The sequence below is a fragment of the Prunus dulcis genome, chromosome 1, assembly GCF_902201215.1.
Source record: "Prunus dulcis chromosome 1, ALMONDv2, whole genome shotgun sequence".
NCBI lineage: Eukaryota > Viridiplantae > Streptophyta > Magnoliopsida > Rosales > Rosaceae > Prunus > Prunus dulcis.
The window spans coordinates 23,448,658-23,461,328 of NC_047650.1; the positions used below are offsets into that span (position 1 = coordinate 23,448,658).

General features: G+C 37.3%; 1 protein-coding gene and 1 long non-coding RNA gene across 2 annotated transcripts; both read left to right on the top strand.

The window, feature by feature from the left end:
- Nucleotides 1–1,910: 1,910 nt before the first annotated feature.
- LOC117615838 lies at nucleotides 1,911–2,537 on the top strand. The gene is made up of 2 exons (XR_004584068.1): nucleotides 1,911–1,953; nucleotides 2,201–2,537. It is a non-coding gene; the product is annotated as an uncharacterized LOC117615838 (long non-coding RNA).
- A 9,119-nt stretch (nucleotides 2,538–11,656) lies between these two features.
- LOC117616825 lies at nucleotides 11,657–12,157 on the top strand. The gene has a single exon (XM_034346256.1). It carries the CDS (start codon nucleotides 11,657–11,659, stop codon nucleotides 12,155–12,157), a length of 501 nt encoding a protein of 166 aa, XP_034202147.1.
- Nucleotides 12,158–12,671: the final 514 nt, after the last annotated feature.

The following is a 12,671-nucleotide window of genomic DNA, read 5'->3' on the forward strand; positions in this document are numbered from 1 at the left end:
ATTGAGTTTCCTTTTTGTCCTTGTTACTGAAGATTAGGGATTAATTTTCATTTGGGTTATGTTTGATTTGTAGCTTATTTATATCTTCGATTTGCTTTTGTTCACCTGTTTTATTTTTTACTCCTGTGATGGAAGGGCAAAACTCCCCATTGCCTTGAAAACTATTGATTGGTCAAGAAGCCAACTTTCTTTGGTGTTCGTGCTAGCAATAAAAAAATCCTAACAGACTTCTTTGAAACATATAACTTGTGCCCCAAGTTACTGATTTCTAAACAAGCGATTGTGAATTTGGGTGAGGAATATCTCCCAAGTAAGTTCTTTTCCTGCCTCAGACTGGTGAGACTTCATAATTTATCACAGTATAGAATTGGTAGTTCTGGCCAGAATAGATGATAATAAAGTGGCTTGTTTTAGGTAAAACACCCTTTTACAAAATTAAAAATGGAGAAATCAACTCTAGAAAGACAAAAAGATGGCTGGAATCCCATTTCTGTCTGGGTAGAAACTTCTGATCCGGGTTGGACTGAGTATGCCTGTGCTGGACTGAGCTGTTAACAACTTCAACTGCTTAGCTTCAGCTGTAAATCGATACCAAAGTTCAATTTTGGCAGAGCTTTAATCTACTTCAAACCTTGGGAGGCTTTTGAGCTGGTAGAACTGTGGCTTCTTCAGTCTGAAGGGGCAGAAGTGGCTAGACTTGAGGACTTAATAAGCTGGAATGGCACTGTAAAATTTGTTGAGGTTTTCATATTTGTGAAAACTCAAACTCTGCTTGTCTTGGCTTTTGCTGAACCAAATTTGTAACGAGAGAAGTCTCGCTTTGAATGACTTATTTCTCTAAGTCTAAACTTTGGAAGTTCTGATCTATAGCTGGCTTCTTTTGTAGCTCAAATGAACTTTTGGTTGTTCCAGTTTGTTTGAAGGTTCTCAGTGATCAAGTGATCATTTTGAGTTTTTTGCCTTTGGTTGATTGTTTGATTGTTTGATTGATTGTTTAATTTTTTTGTGTCCTTTGCTCTGTTCACCTTCTCTTTATATTTATAAGAAATATTTTGGAGTAGGGCTTCTTTCTTTTAATAATGGGCGACAAAATTCTCAAAAGATGTTTCATTTTTAAATACAAAGAAGAATGGGATTTTATCAATTCTGGCAGATAGGCTCTCAATAGTCAGTTCTTTTAAGACCAATCACTTCTCTGTTTTTTTGGAAGAGAACCTAACCCCTCTTTAATTCCAACTGCCCCTTTGTGAGAGCTCAAACCGTGATGTTCAATTTGCTTTTCCAGTTTGAACAACTCCCTGTTTTCCTGCTCATCTCTTTTTGAGAACTTAGCCTGCGTATCCCTTGAAAGATGGTGCTTTCTTTGGAGTATAAACAATATCTCTAAATATATAAAAGGATTTTGATCTTCTGGGGCAGAGATTTTAGAGACGTCCCTTCTTTTGCCTGCCTCTGTCAACTCTTTATGAACCCAGTTGAAATTGTTGACTTTCCTAAATCAGAGAAAAAGATTCACGTGGGTCTGTTTTCTTTTGGGCTCCTTCTCTTTTAATCATGCTCAAGCCCTTTTGATTTTTCTGGAGCCATGGGCTGCTTGCTTTTTTTTTTTCTTTTTGGAGGCCCAAGTTTATTTGTAGAGTCCAGACTGCTTGGGCCCTGTGGTTTGCCTTTGTTGTTTTTGGGCTTTTGGGCTAGGTGTGCCAAATTAGGCCCAAACAGCTTTATATGAATTCTTGTGTATAACGTAAATTGTAAATTTTTACAGAGGCATTAATAGATAAAGGGTTTTGGAATGGTACAAATCTCCTGGGTTTATTTATTTATTTATTTTCTGTTCTTTGTATTTTCTATGTTTTTTTTTTGTCTTGCCATTTTGTTGAACCTTGTGTGTTATTTCACCTTTAGATGAGAGATTTATAAAGTACTATGATAGTCTAACTGAAGAAGAGACATGTATGTGTACATGTATACTATTTATTTTTAGAATCAGAGGAAGATGAGAAAGTACTATGAGTATTGGGTTATCTTTATCACTTCTAAACACTCCAAACTGAGCTCAATACAACTTGTCTGTCTAACTTTAGTTAAACTTTTCTACTTGAAGAATTATACGTATTGGGTTTTCAAGTTTTCTACCTGGTATATTGTTACTGTAATTATACATGCTTTTCTCATGAGGTCCCATTTTGGTGATGGATAGACAAGCGTGAGGAGATGGAGGACTCATGAGCCAGAGTTACATACCTACTTTGTACATGGAGATTTATGGGAGTCTTTCAAGGACTGGAGTGCGTACGGTGCATGGGTCACAAAATGGGAGTGACTCTGTTATGTACTATGTTCCTTATTTGTCTGCTATTCAGCTCTATGTAGACCCATCAAAGCCCTCCACAAGAATAAGGTCAACAATATTGTAAACACAAGACTTTCAATCAATTCAGTCTGTGATTTTTCTGCTTAAGCACTCTGGATTATAGTTTATGTTTGCAGCTGCTAACTCTGGTGCAATGTTCATTCCTTAATGTTTCTGTTCATCCATTTATTGTGGGGAAAATCTTGAGGAAATTTGAATTTAGTGACTGAAGCAGATGAGCATGCTGTGCATTTTGGTGTGATTAATTTTTTCATTATCATTGTTGGATTCCTTGCACTTCTATTGAGGTTGTTATATATGATCTGTTTGTTGAGTCACTCTCTGAGATTTAGTTGCCTACTTACCCTGATTACATCTGTCTATTACAATGTCCTGAAATTTGTATGTTAAAATGTTCTATTAATGTCTTCATTTACTGGCCCTTCACTTGTAGCTTAAAAACTGTTTTACAAAATCCACCATTTCTTTGAATGGAATGGTCAAGGCGATTGTGGATACCACTTGGTTGGTTGGGTTACAATTTGTTTTAAATGTTGCTGAATCTTGCAGTATATGGGGAAATGGAGGTGATAATAGGTAGTGGGAAAGATGTATTTTGAAATTAGATTGTGAAGAAGAATTATGGTAGTGTAATGGGGGTTGGTCTGTTTATCAGGTGAGGCATCTTATAGGCAGTGGATGACAAGATCTTTAATATGATGCATGGTGCGGTATTTGTATATAGTGTTCCTTTGTGGTATAGTGAATGTCTTACAATTTTTGGCATAATCTCACCTTGACTTGGCAAAATGTTGCCAATAGTTGCATGCTAATAGCTAGTTTGTACTAGAATAGTTATGTGCAATAAAATCTCCAAAAAGAATTATATATATATATATATATATATTCATAGCTTTTCATGGAGATACATTATAGGTTATGCAAGTATTTCTTTTGACAATAGACTTCTTAGCAATTGGAATAATTTGTTATTATTTATTTTATTATTTTGGTTATGTCTATTTTTTTTATTTGCTCATAGCCTTCTGGAATTTTTTACCAAATAATGACACGGGAGTAAAATCACAATCAAGTGAGTTTCCATAGGTGCACCATTCTTGCTTGGATGCTCGGTTCTTTGATCTCTTCAGGTGCTTCAAGACTTTGAAATGTAACTAATCAGTTTGCTAGACCATGCTTAACAAATTGTTGAAGTTTAATTACTCTGGTAGTACAATTTCCATTTGGACAAATGTAACTTGACAATGGATTTGTTGATCTATGGAGCTATTTTTTTTTTTTCTTAATGAAAACTCTCTATTCCGGGCTATCTTATGGTTGAAAAGAAAGAAAATAGTTATACGTGGATAGATTGTATTGTATTAAAGTAATTCTAAAAATAATATTAAAAGTAATAATATTTAATATCACAACATGCAAAGAGTGTTGTTGAAATGTAAAACAACAACACGCGCATGAACGTTGTCAATCAGACATACAACAACACGCAGAACATATTGTTGTTCTATACTTTCACAACATGCGCACGTTGCCATTACTGGTGTTTACGCGTGTCATTGAAAGTCATGGAGCTTTTAACGACATCGGCTTCAACAATGTGCACCGTGTGTTGTCAACACAACGCACATTGTGCGTTGTTAAATGACTTTTTTCTTGTAGTGTGATGATAGCAAAAGCACTTCTGGATATGCATTCTCCTTCGACAGTGGTGTTTTCTCTTGGGCTTCAGTCAAACAGAATTGTGTGGCGTTGTCCACAGCAAAAGTAGAATATATAAGTGCATCTGAGCCTACTGCACAGGCTATTTGGCTCAGATTTGTGCTGAAAGATTTTGGAGAACTTCATACATAAGCAACTCCATTGCAGTGTGACAATACATCTGCAATTGCCATTATTAAGAATCATGTATTTCATCAAAAGACAAAGCATATTGATAGAAGGTACCATTTCATCAAAGATACACTACAATTTTCGTTTTAACTCTGTTTTGTAAGCCAAATGTAAGCTTTCTATTGGATGACTAAAGGAATGGCTAAGATCTCTTTGATGTGCAAAGGATCCAGCTATTAAGCCTAACGGTCATATATTCCCTCACATTATGTGCGTGAGGTTGTAAGGAAAAGAGAGTGACTGAATGGAATAGAACATTCTGCTGCTGCACGTATAGCACAGATATCTTTGCTCTAAATTCTTCTTTTCTTCTTCATCACTCTGCCTTCTCCAAATCTTAGAAAACACTAACAACTTTTAATCAAAATCTAGTTTGGGGAATCCGAGCAAGATTGTCAAAAAATAAAAAGGCTAGAGTTATAAAGGAGATCAACTTGTATAGGAAGAAATCCAAACTTGGAAGGCAGATCTCTGACATTTGTAGATCTGGGGTGGAAGAGTCGGTGGGAGGAGTAAATTCAGTCCAACCAATGGTTTCAAGAGGAGTAATGGGGAGGCTTGGCTCTCTAAAGTTGACTATATGGGGAGTTTTTCTAGTCATCTATTATCATCGCTCGGGCCATTTCTCCCATCAAGACAACAAACACTTTCTTTGTCCCTGGAGCCCCTCACAAACCAAGCTATTTTTAGATTTTTGCCTTCCTAGAAACAAAAATCTATCAGCCCACAAACAAACACCACAAAAGAAATCCCTATCCTCTGTTTTATGCGTTGAAGGCTGGTGGTACAAGATAAGTTCGTACGGAAGATCTGGTAATAAGGTTGGAGGAATCGCTGGACATATCAAATTTAGAGAGTGGGCCAAAACTGGCAGGAGCATTCATTCATAACAGGGAAAATCCCAAACAGATGAGCAATAAAAACAATCCTTCAGAATGCGTGGGCTCTCTTCGGAGAAGCAAAAATTTCTTATATTAAGGATAATGTTTTCACTGTGGTGGTTCAAGATGAAGATATGGCTGATCAGATTATAAACGAAGGTCCCTGGTCTGTAACGGGTTTCTGTTTCAATGTTCAACGCTGGCCAAGCAACATGGCCATAGAGGAACTGCCACTCCACAAGGTGGCTTACTGGATCCAAGCCCATGGGATCCCTTTGAATTTACTCACTGCAGGGAACGCTCTAGAGATTGGTGAAAGCTGGGAGAGGTAAAAGAAGTTTAAGACCCTTGGGAGAAAGGTTCAAGAAGCTTCTTGCTCATGAGAGTTATGATTGATTCCAACAATCCCCTCCCTCAAATATTCGGCTGCCTCGTGCTTAATAACATGGTACATGGGTGGAATTCAAATTTGAGCGACTATCAGATTTCTGTTTCAACTGTGGTAAGCTTGGTCATCTTCAGAGGAATTGCAGCTCCAGTAATAGCCAATCGGACAACTCTGAACCTACAGCCTATTGTGAATGGATGAAAACCAGAGCAATTTGTGATAGTAGAGCTCTAATCAACACACAAGCTCTGAGAGGAGTTCGGAGGAGAGCAGGACAAATAGGAGGGGTTAACCCTGGGGTTCTGGTGGCGCGTGTACACCAATCCGGAGATGGAAGCAGTGGTATGCCCCATGTCACACAACTACCAACCAGTACAAATCAAGAAGCTTGGAAAATGAGCTGACGCAACAGGAGGAGCTGCATCCTTGCCATACTGCTGACACAACGGATCCTTCCATAGCCAACTCAAGTCACAGAAGACGTATGTCAGAAGCAAAAGGTAAAGAAGCTGCTTATTCCTCAAATTGAAATACTGAATTGCAAAATTTTCAATTGGAACTCAGAGGGTGTCAGGACAGAGGTAAGGGCAGGACATGATCGGGTTATTTTATTGGAGGAGAACTGCCTAAGCGATTGGCTATGGCCCACGGGGAGGATGGGACCTATTTCTTTTGAGGAACACCTAAAATGGGCCAAGACTCATATTGCCTTTGGAAAGCATTATGTCAGTAATTGGACCACAACTGGACCTTTAGAGAGAAGGCAGAACGAGGAGAATATGGGTCTCACAAATGAGATATCCATTGAGCCAGTTTTTAATAGCCCGTTTGACACTATTCTTGCCTCTGCGTATCAGACCCACCACAGAGAAGTTGATGAGGCCTTTGTAACTTGTAAGGATGGGTCTTAAAAGAGATGCTGACCCATGATGGAAGAAGAATAAAAATGAGGTTAAAGGGGCAAAGCCTCACAGTGTGGAGAAATTATACTGTGATACGGTACTACCACGTGGCAGTGCCATGTGGTAGTACGGACTAATAAAATTATGACATCTGGCATTACTGTTATTAGAGAGAAAGAGAGGAGTTTCATTAGAACGACTGTTAACGCCGTTTACTCTCTTCCTCTCTTTTTTATTTTATTTTTTCTGTTTCTTTCAAAGCAAATAACCCTAACACGTGAATTGTCATTGGAGTCTGCACCAACATTCATAAAATACTTCTGCAGCCAAGAAAAGCAGCCGCCCCAAAAAAATAAAGGACTAGCCTCTGCCAAAATGGATAATGGTAAATCAATCAAACAATCCTTTACTTTATACAGCTTTTTTTTTCCCCCTTATTTCTGCATGTTGTTTCCGATTGCAGGCTATAATTTTTTTTCTCGATTTATATATGTAGATTGTTCTTTTTAGTATTCCGATAAAGTGAAACTAGATTCACACATAGTTAGTTGCACATATATAGTTTAATTACTTTTTGCATAGCTATTTCGTTAACTTGGCTGTTTGCATGATTTTTTTTTTTAACAAAAAAAGTAGCACGGAGATGTACTTGTTAATAAGTATTTTATCAACAATTATACTCTTAATTTTTGTTTGTTTTGTTTTTAAAATGATGTTGTGGCGTGTGCAAGCAGTTATTGATATTGAAAGTGAAGAAGAAAATCCAATGATTGTCAATCGTACGGAAAATTTTGAAGAAGATTTGCTTGGAAAAGTTGTGTCCACTGAAGAGGAAGCTTATAATCTCTACAACAGTTATGCTACGAGAACTGGATTTAGTGTTCGAAGGGGACAAAAGAGATATAATACAAAAAAAGTTTTGAGGCAATTTAGTTATTTTTGTTCAAAAGAAGGTTTTCGACTAGATAGTGACCCTTCAGAAGTGAGCATGGCAAACAAATTAGAGACGAGAACAGGTTGCGAAGCTAGAATTCGATTTGCCTTCCAGAATGACAATGGTATGTGGAAAGTTTCTCATTTTGTTTATGAACATAACCATGAACTTGCTATGCCAGAAGAGAGGCAATTTTTGAGATCAAATAGAAAAGTGTCATAAGCGCATTTGGGTGTGATTAAAACCATGATGGATGCAGGAATAAGGACCACAAATACATACTCTTATTTATCAGAAGAAGTTGGTGGGTCTCAAAATGTTGGTTTTACAAAAAGAGATTGCTACAATGTTGTCAATAAGGAGAAAATGGTCATGATTGAAGCAGGTGATGCTCAAAGCTTGATAAACCTTTTCAAGCGCAAACAAGCTGAAGATCCTATGTTCTTTTACACAGTGCAAGTGGATCAAGAAAACCGAATGACAAACTTCTTTTGGAGAGATGGAAGGTCACGAATTGACTATGATTGTTTTGGGGATGTGGTAGTATTTGATACTACATATCGAACTAATAGGTATAACATGATATGCGCTCCTTTTGTTGGCGTCAACCACCATTGGAAAAACGTACTATTCGGTTGTGCTTTTTTATTGGATGAGAAAACTGATTCATTTATTTGGTTATTTGAGACATTTTTAGAATCAATGGGAGGTCGAAAACCGAAGACTATTTTTACTGATCAATGTCAGGCAATGGCAAATGGCATTGAAAAAGTTTTTCCTGGGTATGTCATCGTTTATGCTCGTGGCATATATCTCAAAATGCTGCAAGAAATTTGGGAAGTTATTATGGGAATCCTGAGTTTAACCATATGTTCAACAAGTGTCTTCAAGGATATTGTGAGACAGAATTGGAATTTCAGTCTACTTGGGATGACTTATTGGCAAAATTCATCCCATGCACCACTCAGTTCAAATTTTCTTCATCCAGATGGTGTACCCATGAGTACAAATATTAACAATCATGTATGTTTTAAGATTCTTGAAATTATCTTATTATTTACAGTAAATTCGACTAATCATATATATGTTATGTTACCACTGTTATATAGGTCTATCCAGCTATAAGCTTGTTAACTACCAACGGTCATGCATATTTGCCTCCATCTAACCAAGTAATCCAATTTGTTAGTTTAAACATCAAGTTTTGTGTTTTCATTTATGAACCTAGAAAATTTAATGGTGAAATATATATATTTTTTCTTTTAGGATTACAATTCTACAGGGACATTATATCCATCCAATTTTTCTTTCACAAGTATGCTACAAAGTAGTGATTTGATGACACAGCTGAATAAGGTAATGATTCAATCGTGATTATACATCTATAGCTTATGCCTTATGCCTACTTAGGAGTATTTGGTTGATGAAGCTATCTGTAATGCAGGATTCACATTCTTATGGTTATGAGCAGCAACATAATCTACATAAGTAATGCCTCCTCATATTTTATAAGGTATTGCGTAAGAACAAATAGTTATAATTATTATTTACTCAATATAAGTAATGCCTCCTTATATTTTAAGTTATCTAATTCGTTGACTCAACTTTGTGTATAATTTTGGGTGCAGGTGCAAGAGCTGTTTATGCTTGGAAATCTAGACTCATTTTGATTTAAACTCGAATATACTCTATTGGTGTTTTTTCTATTGTACAACTTGCAATGAACTATTATGATCATATTTTTGTTCTACAATCACTGGAAGCAGAATTTTTTTTTTCTTATTTTTACTAGTCTTTACAAAATTTCTCATTTAGATTTTAGTAGAGTATGGGTCTAAACCATATAAATTGAAAAGCGTACCCAAAAAAATACCCATCAAGCTTTGGTATGCCAAAAGAATGTGGTAATGATATGTTGGGCCACTTTCACCAATGAGATGAAATGGTATAACACTGAAAAAAGAAAATAGATGGGCAATCAATTACAAATTTAGTGAAGTGTTTACATAATTTTCAGTAACATAATTTTCGTCAGTACAAGGTACAAACAGATGACAAGAAGTCCCAATTAAGTTCGTCTTCTAATCTCATACACGTGAAAAACACTCTCACCCAAGAGATATACCCTCCCTTGAACCTTTGATGAACCCAGCTAACTTCCAGCTGAAACATCCTCCTCAAGTTCGTGGGACTGCTTGCTTGCGTCTCACAAGCAGTCCACTCCCTCACATTTCTCTTCTCTCTGCCGTGCTCTCTCTCTCTCTCTTTGGTGCGACACAAGCACACAACATGCACACAGTGCACATCGAAAACACAAGGCAGCTAAAAGCACAAGCCATCCATAAAGCTAATTGATATTGTCAATCACAACAGCAACTAGAGAAGAATTATTGCTACCAATCAACACCGGCTACACCTTTTCACTCCACTAACGAGGGATATCCAACAGTTTGCACCCTAAAAACATTAGAGAAACAAGCTCAATTAAGCAGTAATATGCTCGAATTGTTTGTAAGGTACAACAAAATAGCAACAGAACAGAGAAAGGGTTGCTCTTGCTACCCAAATTGTTTGTGTTTGAATAAACAGAGCAATTACTCAAATCATATGAAAGAAAAAAAAAAATCTGTTAGGACATATAGAATTAACCAAATCGTTCCATTAACAACATACCCAAACCAAATTAACTCACTCATCACCTTGGAAACTGAGAAATAAAATCATGTATCAGTTGCAATAAGGAAATGCAAGAAAAATAAAACCCCAATAGTGCCAGATCATTTTTCAATCTGCAGGTTATGCTATGAAAAACAAATCTAAATTAAACTCCTTCCATCTCACAAATCAAGACATTCCAAATAAAAATTGAAACAAAACCAAAACCCCAAAAGTGAAGCAAACCATGCCAAACATATAAAACAAAAAATTGCAGTAAGATTCTAATTCGAAAAAAATTTGAAGAAACTTAAACCAAAAGACTACAAGAAATAAATGAATACAGAGAGTCTAGTTGGAAATCTGGTGAGAAAATCTTATGAAATGGAAGGTAGCCTTACTTTCAAACTTGGAGAAGAGGAGTTGGAGCCTGGGATGAGATCTCGCATAATTCTTCGTCCAAAACAAAATCGAGGAACTAACGACGAAAAAAAAAAAGGAAACAGAGTGCAAAAAATTGGAAAAAAAGAAGAAAAGATCTGCAAAAATGGGGAAACAAAATCAGCAGAGATCCTAAGAAAAAGAGATCCATAGTTTTCTGGCTGAAAAAGGGATTCTTTTTCTCAGAAGTATTTTATGAATGTTGGTGCAGACTCCAATGACAATTCACGTGTTAGGGTTACTTTGCTTTGAAAGAAACAGAAAAAAAAAATTAAAAAAAGAGGAAGAGAGTAAACGGCGTTAACAGTCGTTCTAATGAAACTCCTCTCTCTCTCTCTCTAATAACAGTAATGCCAGATGTCATAATTTTATTAGTCCGTACTACCACATGGCACTGCCACGTGGTAGTACCGTATCACAGTATAATTTCTCCACAGTGTGAGGCAAGTGTCAGGAAAAATTCAAGAAGGGAAACACAGACTACGTAGGAATCTCTCAAGTCCAAAAAAACCAAAGAGTGCAATGGAACCACGGAGGCTCTTTATTGATGATTTCTCTGAGGAAGGCTTACCTGCCATCCATGTTGGGGTGGCTGATAAAATTGGAGAGGGAAGGTCTCTGCAACGGGAGAATGAAGTTATTGTGTCGAGGATTGGCGGTGGTGGCTGGCCAGAAATAGCGGCAAGATTGCCATGAGTTATTTGTCTTGGAATTGTCAGGGGCTTGGGTCGGACCTGACAATTTGATCTCTAAGGGAGATCATAAAAAAAAACCGACTTGCTATTGTGTTTCTTATGGAAACAAAAGTGAAACACAATAGGCTAAAGAAGTGCGGTCAAGACATGGGTTTTTCTAAAAGCTTTTGCGTTAAACTGCATGGACAGGCTAGATGTTTATTATGGAATTTTCAAAAAACTGAATTGACATTAAGATAAAGGCGAAAGGTGGGGAAAGAAGTTGGCTTATTTCCTGGATTTAAGGTACTCCCTATAGAGAACGGAAAACTGATTTCTAGAGTTGGATTGGTAATTGTCTTCACCCTAGAGTGATCCTGTGGATGTGCATTGGGGATTTTAATGAAATTATCTGGGAATTTGAAAAAAAAAAAAAAAAAAAAAAAAGGGCAGGGCCTTTAATCACAAATGTAGAAGATATCTCCAGGATTTTATGAATCAAAAGCAGTTAATAGACATGGGGTTCCAAGGGAATGCGTATACTTGGAAAGGGCATAGAGCTGAAGGGGTGTTGATCCAAGAGCGCCTTGATAGAGGGCTGATAAACTCTAGCTGGCAGGAGGTTTGGCCATGCTCTGTTGCAATTCATCTCCCATATGTGGGTTCTGACCATTGTCCCATTCTCATTCTAACTGAAGGAAGACAGGAAAAGGTTTCTCGTCTGTTCAAATTCGAAGCTTACTGGGTTGCTGACCCAGAATGTGGAAAAGTGATTCACAGGAGCTGGAACATGAATAATTGGAGGGGTATAGTGACATGCTGGAGTAAAAAGCAAAGAAGGTGCAGATACGAGTTAAGAAAGTGGAGCAGAGGAAAGTATTCAAATGCCATGTTGAAAACTGAAAAGTTAACTGCTGAGCTCGAGTTGTTACAACGTGACTGGGAAGAAAATGAGAGAAGAATTGAGCAGATAAAAATTGAGCTAAATGAGACACAGGGGCAAGAAGAGAGTTTTTAGAAACAGAGATCGAGGATCCAATGGTTGAAGGAAGGAGATTCCAATACTGCGTTCTTCCACCATAGTACTCTTTAACGAAGAAGGAGAAACAGACTGAGTAGGATTAAAGGTGTGGATGGGGTATAGGGGGAAAATGACAGTCAAGTCCGAAAGGCTTTTGAAGACTATTTCAAATACCTCTTTTCCACTAGGGGAAGAAGAGATTTGGGGGACATTCTTGCTTTTATAACACCGGTGATTATTGAACAGATGAATAATAGCTTGTGCAGTCCAGTGTTAGATAAGGAGATTAAGGAGGCTGCTTTCCAGTTGGGAGCAAGCAAGGCGCCAAGTCCTAATGGTTTTTCCGGAATATTCTACCATAATTATTGGGAAATTATCAGAGAGGATTTATGCAAGATGGTTAAAGCTTTTTTCCAGCCCGAATTTTCGGTGCATTGCTTAAACATGACAGAGATTGCTTTAATTCCTAAGGTCCCAAACCCAGAAGCTGTCACGCAATTGCGGCCTGTAG

Bases quoted from the DNA above. Each gene is read 5' to 3' on its own strand.
- LOC117616825 (XM_034346256.1), top strand. From the start codon at position 11,657: ATGGGGTTCCAAGGGAATGCGTATACTTGGAAAGGGCATAGAGCTGAA.